This window comes from Stigmatopora argus, chromosome 6 (genome assembly GCF_051989625.1).
Source record: "Stigmatopora argus isolate UIUO_Sarg chromosome 6, RoL_Sarg_1.0, whole genome shotgun sequence".
Taxonomy (NCBI): domain Eukaryota; kingdom Metazoa; phylum Chordata; class Actinopteri; order Syngnathiformes; family Syngnathidae; genus Stigmatopora; species Stigmatopora argus.
In genome coordinates, this window is record NC_135392.1 from 7,870,878 (window position 1) to 7,884,192 (window position 13,315).

The following is a 13,315-nucleotide window of genomic DNA, read 5'->3' on the forward strand; positions in this document are numbered from 1 at the left end:
CTCAGGAGTGAGAGCTGCAGCTTCTATGGTAATTATGACGTTATGAGGTGGCAATTACATTGAAATGCGTTTGACTGTCAAACGCCCACTACAATGACATGTCAGCCTGCTGAGATGAGCATAAAATGGTTGTAATGGAGAGAATTTAAGAAACAATAGCTCGGACTGCAATGCTGCAAAATGGATTCTGACAAGAAAAGATGATGCAGGATGCTTGAACTCACGTATGTTATGACTTATGTCAGTGGTACTTCAACATGTTTTTAGTGTGACACTAATTGATTTCTGATTGGCTAACTTTTAAAACAAAATGAAAATAAAAAAATAAAACAAGCAAAACTCGCCCTGAGATGCTTCTTGAGGTGAGGTCAAGGAAGGGTCACTATGATATGCTGACATACAATAAGGCATCTATAGCGTATTTCGATATATTTACAAAGTTTTAAGGTGTTCACCCCAGAGAAAATACTTCATTTTCTATTGACATTAATTGAAAAAAAAATTGACTTCTTAGGCATGTGTACGAAACAATAAAGAGATTTTCCATTGAATCTAATGAGGAATCATCTCATATCCCTTTTTTTTTTTACTTCTTAGCTCCCTGCTTCTCGACAAGTTCACCTTTGGATATCCCTTGATTTAAGATGTGTATTTAACTGACTTGAGGTGCTATTTAAAGATGGGGGCATAGGAACAACTTCTGGGTCACCTTCAAAGCTTTGAGAGGCAAGGAACATTGCAATTAAGAGTTTGGAGTTGCGGAAGTAACACAAAAGCTCCCAATAATCTTTGAATGAGGGCCAATACTAAAAGATACAATTCTTTTTTTCATATTCACGTCACCAAACAGGAGTCAAAAGTCTCACCTACCATGAACTTCATCGCACATCACTGCATTTCTTTTATATTCTGGTTTGAATGATCTTCTTTGTTTGCCCACAGAAGGCACAAGTGTGTAGATACCTTCCATTTGTTGCCTGAGTTTGACGGTACAAATGTAGCTAAGTAACTATAGAGCAGAAATTATTCTTGAGGATAATCTCATTCCTTCATCTTCTGCACCACACATCCTCGTAAAGGATGCGGGGGTTTTGCTGGAGCATCTCCTAGCGGACTTTAGGTGAAAGGTAGAATACACCCTAGACTGGTCGCCAGTCAGCCGTGGGGCATATTCTGTGAATGTATTCGTTCCTGTTTACTTGGCACCTACCCACTGAAAGTATGAGAAGGCTGCCATTTTTTCCTCCCTCCACTTTTGAAGGTTAGTTTACGAAGATCATGCCATGGTGTGGGATAGGATGAGGTGCGAAGGCAACATGTCAAATGCCTCAAAGAAAGAATAGGCAAGAGCAAGTCAGAGAGCATTCTAGAGGTGAAAAGAAGAAAGACAAGGATCCCTTCAGAAGGCAGAGATGTGGAGCATGACTGCTGTTTCATAAACACACACCCATATGCATGCGCACGTACACACAGTGCAGACATTTTTGGGGGCTGAATTGCACCCTGATGTTTTTTCTGTCACTGGTAACTTTACCACGGATGATTTAACGCTTAGCTGCAATCAGTGTTAAAGCGTTCCACAAGGCTCACTCAGTCGTAGCTGCTCTGTTTGTATGTGTGTGTGTGTGTGTGTGTGTGTGTGTGTGTGTGTGTGTATGTGTGCGTGTGACTGCAAGTGTGTCCGGCAGTCATGAGAGACTACTGCGCTGTTTAGAGAGGCGGGATACAATGCGGAGGACAGATGTGGAAAACCCCTGGCTCTCCAGACAAGGGCCTCCTTCATCCCTCCTTACCCAATCCTTCACTAAGTCGCAGGGACGGGGAGATGAAGTTACTGAACTAACTTCCTGAATTACATCAAAAACCCTACGCTCGCAGTTTGTCTGAATGTAGCAACGCCTCCTCCTTCTTCTCTTCCTCCCCTATCACTCAGCCTCTCACACTTTCTATCTGCAGGGAGTCTATCACTCCATCTTTCCATCCAGACGTGTGCACAAACACAGTAACGTCCGGCTCTGTCTGCGTCTCTAAAAACCCAGCTTGTCTGGCATTTTCATCCCCTATGTGCTGAGATCTGTGTTTGTCTGTTTGAACAGTCTTTATGTCAGTAATCTGTTTAAGTACACTGTATCTGTAGATGCGGCAAGTCAAGAAACCTGGCATGACAGCACAGTAGAGCTACTGAACTGTTAAATATAAGCACAAAAAGGGAATGATAAAAAATAAATGCCTCAACTAGAAGAAAGTTTTAGATGAGTGGGAGCAAAGGAACTTTGGTGCTTGGCATGGGATTCTCCGGTTGAAGGAGTCCAAGCATGAAGCAGCAGGTGTTTGTGCAGTGTAAGAGCCATGGCCGAGGCAGCCAGCTGCAGAGGGCAGTCAGTAGCCAGTGAGCCACAGAACAAGTTGGGGACGGGGATTGGCTCTTATCTGCCCAGTCGTCTGCAGCTGTATTTACCTCCTTTGTTTGTTGTTCCCTAAGCAGTTGGAGATATGTGTTCATGTGTGTGTGTGTGTGTGTGTGTTTGCTGTCCCCTGTGCACCCTGAGGAAGACTGGGAATTTTCTGTGTCAGTGCGTCAGAGGATTTTGGTCAGAGTTTTGTTGATCCTGTCTTTGTTGATCCTGTGTTGTTGTAAAGGGGGGCGAGAAGATTGAAGCATTAGCCATGGCAGCCCGGATTTAACCCTCTCCTGTCGCCTCCTCTAAAACCGCACCCACCGCACCTCTGAGCCTAGCTCGCGGGCAGGGCGACAAGGTCCTCCAACCTTATCCCAAGTCATGACCAACTCCTGCAAACAAACAGTGCGAAAAATCTCCTGGTTCCTGCCTTGGTTTTGTGTCATGCTCTCTGAAGCGAGGTGACTTTCAATTATTGGACCTCCCCAGTTCATTCAGGCACTCATAAGTTATGTCATGTTGAATGGTTGTGGCTTGGAGCCAATAGTCACCCTTGCCCAAAAAAATGTTTAAAATGATCTGTCACCACACAGCTACCCCTACTGGCTTACTGGGAACCTGCAGGCAACAATAAGTTTGGAATTAATTACTCTCATTTCACACATCTACAGCAAAATATAACAATAGAGCACTGAGGATCGGTGCATACTCTATACCTACTAAATTCTGATCTATGAATAAATGATAATACATAACAAATGTATAGAAATAGAAGTTTTAATTATGTAATTATTTAATGTAACCCGGCACCATTGTGTATACAAAGATATACTTTTGACAGGAGTTGCAATTTTTGTAGTCTCCCCAAAAACAAGACAAACAAAGTAAGTGAGATTTTTGGACCTCCTCCTGGATGGTTGGAAAAGTGCCTAAAATCTTACAGATAATCTCTATGGATTTATTGATATGCGAATAAGGAATGATTGAAATGTTTATGGAGTTTGTATGTTTTCTCTGGGTACGCCAGTTGCCTCCCATATCACAAAAACATGCAGGATAGGCTGGTTGAACACTCTAAATTGCCCCTAGGCATGAGTGTGACCGTGTTTCCTCGTACCCTGCGATTGGCTGGCCACAAATTCAGGTTGTCTCCCACTTGGTGCCCAAAGTCAGCTGGGATAGGCTCCAGCACCCCACTGCGACCCTTGTGAGGGTAAGAGGTTCAGAAGATGAATAAATGAATGAATGAATGAACTGTTTATGGGCAGTTAGGTTGGGGAAAGCAGTCAGCAGTCCTCCTCCATAGGTCAAGACACATTCCTCCTTAGCACTCTGTTCGTCATGGATAACGTGTTCATCTAAAGAGGGAAGTGGAGTGAAGGCAGCCCTAAGAGTATTAGCATCCTAGTGTGACACTGCAGTTCCAAACCAGCAGAGGAAGAAACACAGCTTGGAATCTTAATAACTATTACTGAACGTGTGTGTGCACGAATGTGTGTGCGTATGTGCGTTTCCTGGCAAAATTCATGGTCAATACCTGTTCACACACAATGCTTACATATAGATTATAAATGTTGTTAGGGACCTAAAGTTTACCTTTTCAGAGATTTTAAAATATATTTATATATTTAGAACAGTCATTCATTTTCTGTACTGGCAATTTATTTAGCTTTTTTTCTTACAAAATATTGAATATTTTCATGGCAAGTTGTTACATTTAGAAATATTTTTTTGCAGAGAATTCAACATATTTTTTCATTTGACATGGTTGAGATTTTAAATATGTGACCTTATTCTTTCAGGAAACAACTTCACAGATTTTTGTGCTGCTATAGACAATGAACAACAATTAAAAGTCATTCATGTGGTCCATTAACACACATACTATGCAGCAAATGAACTAGTTAAAAATAGGAGAATACGAGGACTCCATTTGAACTCAAACTTAAATAACTCAGGAAAACAGAACAAAAGACAAGGAAGAGATAACATGCACTAGCTCCATATTAAAACAGACACGTGAAGGAGGGAAGGAAGCATTTGTGTGCTCAGATCCAATACAATACTAAGGTGTGTGTGTGTTCTATATCTGTGGGGGTTGTCTTTATATGTCAATTTGTGTATGTGCGCTTTGCAGAATGACAATCACACAAACAAATTAATTAATCTCTGATAGCACGGGGGGTTGATGAATTGAACTGCTCCTTCACCACTTCCCCCCTCCTTTGTCTTTCCCCATCTCTTTCTCTTTTCCATAGCTGTCCCGTCCTTACAATAAACACCTCATTACACACAGCCTTTTATATGTACTAATTTATTCATGTATTGACGGACACTGTCTCCTTTTTATGCGCCTGGTGAATGCATGCACCAACCAGTTAGGAGCACTGTGTGTCTTTAAGATCAATGACTTTTTAAGCTTCTTTATGCTACTATATCTTTGACACACATTTGGAATCTAATTTGTATTGATCAATAATATGACTCCGGAACCATTAAAGTCAGGTCAAATTCAATTATAGCCCGAAATCTTTTGGGAATTACTTTCATGTCTGGCCCAAATCTACAACAACGCCAAGCTGTGTCAAGTGATGTGGTGTTTAGACAGTGTTTTGATAATTTCGTGGATTTGCAAAATGATGTGCCTGCCCTTGCAAAGAGTGAAGGATGGGCTGCGACAGGTGTGCACACAATAAGACATTCTTGCCCCGACAGAATAGATTTTATCATTTCTGTTAAGCTCATCTGCAAGCACTGACAGTGTTGATATGGCGAGCCAAGAAAGCTGGACTTTACATAGCAATAAAGTGGTTTGATTGGATGGTGGGTTGAAATGCACAAATACTTTTTTACTGAACTGCAAGCAATCCTCCACATGAGTTCCATGTTATATTGGCATTAAAGGAAATCACATATACTGTGAATGAATCTTACTATGCTACACCTAGAACCACAGAAGAGCGAGAAGCTCTTCGATGTAGGTGAAGTGAAACGGCCATGTATGTAAAAACTATATGTGGGCAATGTGTAAAGGTGCCACTTCAGTCTCTTCGTTCAGCTCACTGCCATCCATCTGAAAGTACACTGAGGGAAGTAATCATTAAGAGAACGCACACCACACTAAGGAATAAAAAGTCTTAAACATTGTTTGCCTATGATTAAAATGTGATGAAGTGATTCAATTTATCCTATACTGATTCAATTACATCTTGTTAACCGCTAATATGGATATTATGCAAAAAATTCTGGTCCAAGGTGAGCAAGGTATAGGATTCCGTCATATGTGTGGAAATGTGCTAGGTAGGGACAATCAACATATGTTGTATTGCAGTCTGAAACAAAGAATGTCTCAATTCAGTGTTAACGCACTTACATTCACATTACGGGCAGATACACACGGTGAACATGCACACACAGAGGTGTTAAAGAAGTGTGTGCTCATTAAACACTCATTATATGCAAGAGGGCAACCCTGCAGGTGCAGTTCATTTTCCCTCTCAAACGCTTTCATGCACCTTGTAAACAAATACTTAGTGAAGCTGCCATTCTACTCCTATCCACCAATGTCAATATTAAATCCATTGGACCTATGGATAAAAATGGGCTCATAATGTAGTAGTATCAAGTAAATATAGTTGTAAGGGCACGTTGCAACATTGCCATATGACACAGTAAAAAGACGGCAAATGATCGCTCTTGTAATTCATTTATTCTGTCTATTCTGTCTCTTAATGTGACTGCTATTTAGTTTAAAGGCCTTTCCGATGCTTGAAACCTGATTATTCACTATAATTCATATGTTAACGTGAGTGAGTGGGTGAATGGCTGTTGAGTGGTATTATTTTAGGAGACTGAATGTTTTTTAGTGGGAAAGCTTTCATTTTCTCACTATGCTCAAACATCTCTGATTGACAAGCACATAAAAAGCTCTTTTATATATTACCTATTAAAACTATAGATGACCCAACGCAGAAAGATTATGGTCATTCTGCTCACGTTGAGGCTTATTTTGTTTCTGTGATATGGAGATCAGTCTGAGCTCGTGATGCTATTCCAATAACGACTTAAGCACAAACGGATTGTGTCCAGGCAAAATTACTTATGAGGAACAGTGAGGTAAAGCCACTCATTTTTTTCTCTTTTTAACCAGAGAGACTCATAGTATGTGAACCTACAGTGTATTGAATGCATTTAGGGAAAATCAGACCCATTATATAGAAGCCTTAGTTCGTCACACAAAGTGAATACTGTATTCCACTTTTACAGCAGCAATGTGGACAGATAAATGCAAAATAATAAATATTTTTTCTGATTAATCTAGTTCCTATGCTCCCGTTTGCACATTTTGCCGCTTAAACGTAAGCCCCCACTATATTTTCAATTAATGTATTTAATTTTTAAACCTTATGTACTGGATTTGTAGGCGACCAGTCACGGTGAGTGGATTGGTCAGGCAATATACTCTTTGAAAGTTGGCATTAAAAATCTCTAGGAAATAGAATACACAACAGTAATTTAATCTGAATATTGTATTTGAGTTTTAGTCAATAATGATATAAGGTCAGATTTGACAAAATTAAGATACAGGTATCAACTGATGCTGTTACTGTACAGAAACCATATTTTTTGAAAACATACCAACATTTACTGCTAAATTACTGCACACTGATTTGAATGTTTTATAATTGCAGTCATGGCTTGATAAATATAAATACAAATCGATATCATAAATCGTACATCTACTGTAAATGGAACACGCTGGCTCAGTTTCTTTTTCAAAATAGTCCAAAGGAGGTAATTTGCTAAATGTTTACATAAGACTTAACCGTTGACTGTCCTAGTGTTAAATGAAACACTCATTCTTGTTACAATGTAAGGTATGAAATCTTTTGAAGCTAACAATTCGTCCTTCACAACCCACGGGGGCAGAAGAAAAGAGATGATGTACTTTGCATCACATGCTATTGAAGTAAATTCTTTTAACAGATTTTCTAAATAGGCATAAAAGGTTGCCAGCTGAACAAGTCCAAGGCAAAACAGCAGGACTTCATTCAACCATGAACAATCCATGTCACAGTATGTGTTGAGTCATTTTAGTCAAATATTTAAGCAGACTGCCTTCTTGTTGGCGCTTACTGTATATGGTTGAGTTTTTCCAATTTCCCTTAGAAACTCGCACCAGGTTATAAAGATCCCAACAAAGAAGACTCCATCAAACCTACTATACATGCAGACATCTCAGTCCATTGTAATCACTTTTTTTTTTACATTTACAGAATCCAAAGCTTTTGCACAAAAAGACCACAATGGATTATTTATTATATTAAACATATTATAGGCATGCACAACCTTTCATTTGTTAATTTCTTCACAAAATGAAGTAATTAACCTCAAGTGTTCATCATCTTAATCCTTTTGATCTTGTGCCCCACTAACGACTTTCATTCATTCTGCTTATCCTCACTAAGGTAGCAGGGGGTGCTGGAACCTACCCCAGCTAACTATGGGCACCGGGTGGGGGATACCCTGACGCACACACCACTTGGCCACCAGGCCACCACTCTAACTACTAACTACTACTGCACAATTTGTATTGTCATAGACCAAAATTTAATTATTTTGCAGCCAAGATAAGTGCTTTTTTTAACAAAGCACCACATTTTTCATCAGGAAAATGGAACAAAATCTCTGTAGTTTCTTATCCTTCTGAATTTTTGATAGGCTGACCTCTTCCTTTAACCAGCTGCATTGACGAGGCACAGCTGAACGCAATGGTGCTCCACTCAACGAGGCACAGTCTTTGTTCAGTAGTGACTGGACTTTCATGCAGTATACTCTATCCCTTGCCCTCCTTAAATATACCAAAGGAATCTGCAGAAATACGCAGTAAGTCAGTATTTTTCATGAGAATGGTTGCAAAATATCCCTGTAACTCTTGTAGGAGTTTGTCTCTTGTCACATATCACTTATTCCTCGCCTGCCTTCCTTCCTTGTCTGTGTGTGTAATCTAAATCAGCAATGCTGATATACAACTTCTCCTGGGATAGGCTCAGATTGTCAGACGCCGTAAAACCCGAGTTCCACAAAAGTTAAACCCACCAAACCTTTAGGTTCAAAGCAACAAGCGCCCTTCACATGATGCAACCATTTTGCATTGATTGTTCTAACTCTCCAAGGCGTTCTTGTGTTTTTGTGCGGCGTGCTAGAAACATTGAAGAAGCAGTGCGTGATTGTGGATGAGTCTTTGCAGAGACATGGGAGTTGAGGAGGCAGCATCCCGCCAGGGTTTATATTCTTAAATATGCCTCAAGATCTTTTGTTAAATGTGATGCAATAGTGATGCAGGGCTGTCAATGTGTGTTTGTGTATGAGCAAGTAGCGATCTCTCTCTGTAATGCTGTTTTTCCCCCTTCAACCCTGGAGGAAATTATAGGTTCTCCATTGATGAGCTGGGGAAACCCCTCCCCTCTCAAACTTGCCACTGCACTATATATCCCAGTGTGCACGTGTGTTCATTTGTGTGTGTGGCTGAGAGTGGAAGGGCAGCTATCTGTGCCATCACACGTGGCCGTGTGTGTTAATAGCAAATGCCCCTCACTGCCACTGCCTTTGTTTGCTAAGGACATCCATATGCATGAAGCATACGTGTGTGTGTGCGTGTGTCTGTGCACACATAGGTGTGTGTGTGCATTCATGTGGGGTTTACTAATTAGTAGATTTCTATCATGAATATGTATGGCCGCATTCTTTATTATGAAATTGGCTTATATGCATGGACCAGGCGGACAAGGAGCATAGGGGTGGAGATCAGGCAGAAATGGAAAATGCATCTTTGTCAGTCAGAATAAAACAGCTATCATTATCACATCCATTCTGTCCCCTTTTTTATATTTAAAAGAAATCAAAGGCTGTGTCAAAACTTGAACAACTTGTATATATGATGGAAGTATTCATACCATTGATTGAAACAATTTAATGATATAGATTATTTTAAAAAAGACAAAACAATATATTATTATTAGTGAAATTGTTTTTTGCATAACTTTTTCATAATTTTTAGATAATTAAAGTTTACTCATGTGAATCAACTATTACATCTTTTAAAATGTGGAACATCCAAATTCATGCAAGGTGAGTAAGCATTTACCTGTATGCTTAATTCCAAAATTACAATTGATGTGTTTTTGTTATTCCAACGGAGAAGGTCAGGAAGAGGAAAAGTTTGACAACCATGAGACCGTAATTGTAAGAGTAAGTTTTAATCAAAAGAGCAATACACAATTTCATACGCAAATTAAATTAAACAAAGACAAGCAAATTGACTTTTACACCAGACCTTTATTCATTGCAGCAATACCTACAGGAGACTGTCTTGTTCTGAGTCAAAAATTCAACTTTATCTTTATTTAAATGGCTCTTATATTTCACATGACAATTACAACTAACCCTGAAATTGACAATAAACAAAAAATATGATGAGGATGTTTACATCCTGGAACAAAAATGAACTTCTTTCTCTAATGAAAAAGTGTTGAAACAACTCATGTTGCATCACGACAGGTATGTGTTCATTTTGGATAGGCAAAATTATGTACAGTATGTATATTTTATCATTTAGTACTGACGAGCTTGCTTGTCCAAGAAGGTTTAATTTACACAATGTTGAAATACAATGAAATGTGCATTTCCCTCTTCGCTTTTGGCAGGTCTTGTACATTCTGTTTCTTTCATTCTTTTCTACACAATGCACTAACGGCCCCAATTTAAACTTACACTCATGCGATGTGACATGTATACAAAATACCAGGCATTAAGTATTTTTCTGCCTTGTATTGTTTTTCCACATGGACAAACTCAATTACAAGCAGCGTGGAAACCTTTCCTTGGGGGAGATGTCAATGACGACGTCAATAATGTACACAGAAGCAAGCAGTAGGGGAAGTAAGGTAGCATTTTGAAGCACATCCATGTCAGAGGCAAAAGATCTATAAGGAAATGTAAGCGAGTGTCACCTGTTTTATGTCTGTTCCCAACATTTTTAAAAAATCTTTTATTCCCTTCACACTGGGTCTATGTTCCCTTTTGCTCTACCTCTTTAACACTCACCACTGCCTCTGATATCAGAACATCAGAAGACTGGAAGCTGCTATCTCGCCCCATGCCCCCCCCCCTAGCCAGTGCTACACCTCTGACAATAGCCTGGCAATCTGAGCAAAGGGAGAGAAATAAAGGAGTAGGACATGTTTTTAAAGAAGGGAGAATGTCAACTGTCAATCTGACGGATGCTGGAATCAGTGCAAGCCATCAAACTTGTATCCTGAGAGAAATGAAGAAAAAAAAAAACAGGAGTGGGATGGAGGTTGAGGGAACTTGACAGAAGCTTCCTATGGAGGCTTTACGTTGTCATAGGAGCGCATCTCCCCATCTTGTGCAACGACCGGTTAGCGGCTTTGGAGTGCTCATTTTGCGCGGGAACGGCACTGATGGGAGTCAGAGCATGGAAGACGGGTGCTCACTACCACCGCTGTTTGCGAGTTTTAAGTCATACAGCACAAGTTTACAAAAAGCGAGAGGGTATGGAGTTGCGAGAAAGCAACATTGCGCAGGAGAGGAGAAGGGACAGGAAGAGCGGCGGTACTGTTTGAAGAGCGCTATTGAAATAAATCAGTAATGTTTACGTTCTGGAGGAACAAAAGTGTCCCGTTGGCAGAAGAGCACTCGCCTGTCCGTCTCCCTTGCTCTGTTTTTACCTGAGGCGCTTGTGTGTGTGTGTGTGTGTGTGTGTGTGTGTGTGTCTGTGTTCGCGTGCTTGTGTGGACAGTGTCAAGGTTGGTTCTTTTTGCCAAGGAGTTCAATCAAAAAATTCCAAGTTGAGAACTGTCAAATACAATTTTTAGTCCGCTCTGAAAGAGACCTCTGATTTGCCAGTGCTAAAAGCATCTGAGACTCTTTCATTGAAACAAACAACAATGATTCTCTTGCACAACAGTTTTGTGACTTTCCTGGACTTATTGAGATTGTTTTCTTTGAAAGTCTATGACGCATTAGTATGATGTTTTTAATTGGAAAAGCAATTTTTGATGGTGATCATTCATGTCCCATGACTCCCTTGCTTTAAAAGAGGTTGGTTCTCACCATTGAAAATCAAATGAACTACATAGACAGAAGGCTGTGCATGTTCTTTACTGGTTAACTCTTAATGTGCCATAAATATGCACAATTAGTTAATCAGCTGTAATGCACAACATGTCCATGAATAGGAATATCTTAAACTGTGAGTGGTGACTTGAGAGACCGTCAGCTTGCAATAATAAAAATAAATAAAAAATAGGACAATTATCACAGGCTTCTGCTCTGTATCTGGTATCCCAAAAAGTTACACCAACATTTTTTCTTATCCTTTATTGTAATTCACAGTATTTTAAAATAGAACTGTTCTGAGATCAAGGGTTCATTCCCAGTCCCCAGGTTTCTTTTGTGGAATTTGCATGTTCTCCCTCTGCCTGCGTGGGTTTTCTCCAGGTACTCTGGCTTCCTCCCAGATCCTTAAAAGATGTGTGGTTGGCTGATTGAACATGCCAAATTATCCTCTAACTCTGTGTGCGTTAATGATTGTTGCAATTGACTGGCAACCAATTCAGGGTGTAGGCTCCAGTACCCCCACAACCCTTATGAGGATAAGCAGCATGGAAAATGAAGATTGAGCTCCTTCTTTTTAGTTATTTTTTTCCTCGATTGAGAGAGAGAGTGAGAGAATCATGTTTTTTGGACTATTTTATCGTGCCGTTGATCTTTGATGACGATGATATCTGATCTCTTATTGACAAACTAACCTTTTACATACCTGTCAACCTCTGCCGATAACTGCCCTTATAAATGATTATGATTCCCCTTACAAACCCCCCAAAAACCTTACAAACACCGTACGAGTCGTACGGTGTTTGTAAGGTTTTTTGGGGGTTTGTAAGGGGAATCATAATCATTTATAAGGGCAGTTATCGGCAGAGGTTGACAGGTATGCTTTTACGTGATGGTTATTTCTCCTTTGGACAACATATAGTGCACTAAGACAAACCTCAAATGCTATGTGGGGATGCATAGCAATGTGCATGTTAATTTTTAGACAAACTATTACAAGTTTGAACATTATGTATACATTTAGTATTTTTTTCCCTACACATGACTCGTTCTATTAGTTCAGTGATAACTCACGAGAGAACAGAAATTGTACAAACAGGCTGGTTTTAAAGCCTTCTCATAATGAAATTGTAATTTTTTTTATTGTTTTCTTTTAGTAGGGAATCAACCAGACAGACAGAAGCTTTTGCTGATAGCACAACTTCAGAGTATTTCCTTTTGTTACTTGCATGCGTGATACTGCCAAGTGAAACAGGAATGCAAGATATCAGGCTAAAGGAAGCCAAGGAACACGTCCCGTATCTGGACAAGTCCTTCTCATTAATTGTTCTCTTCTGCTTCCTCTATCAGTGTCCACACTGCCCAGAGCAGTGAGGAAAAGGGGTGTGCGCAAGGTGGGGCGGAGGGCCACGGAGCTGAGAGTGATACCCATTTTGATTTTATTATCTCGAATGTATCAACTTAATCACAGCTTCATTCTCCCTCGGTCCTCCCCTGGGCTTCTGGAAGACACTGAAGAAAAATTGGAAAAGTATCGCAGGGCCGGAGTTGGAGACGAATGGAATGGACAGTTGGAGTGGGGGCTGGGGGTGTAACAACCATAAAGAGAGAGAGGGGGGGAAAGAGATAAACCTGTTAATTTTTCATGGTCAGGCGGTCATAATCTCAATGCTCGGTGCCCTTAGAGCCATTTTGAGTGCGTGCATATGTGTGCGTGAAGGAGTGATGGATTGAGCTTCATTACCAAGACTTAGGGGACCCACTGGCCCCCTCAACAC

At 40.2% G+C, this 13,315-nt stretch overlaps 1 protein-coding gene across 2 annotated transcripts in view; it reads left to right on the forward strand.

Moving 5' to 3' along the window:
• Window positions 1-8,112: 8,112 nt before the first annotated feature.
• The window catches only part of LOC144076308 (uncharacterized), a 38,775-nt gene continuing 33,572 nt past the window's right edge, over window positions 8,113-13,315 (forward strand). The window contains exon 1 of one of the 2 annotated variants that reach the window (XM_077604033.1): window positions 8,113-8,285. In XM_077604033.1, the coding sequence (XP_077460159.1) occupies window positions 8,171-8,285 (115 nt within the window). In that variant the 5' untranslated portion in view covers window positions 8,113-8,170. The remainder of the gene's footprint in view (window positions 8,286-13,315) is intronic. The other variant, XR_013300787.1, reaches the window with a different exon arrangement.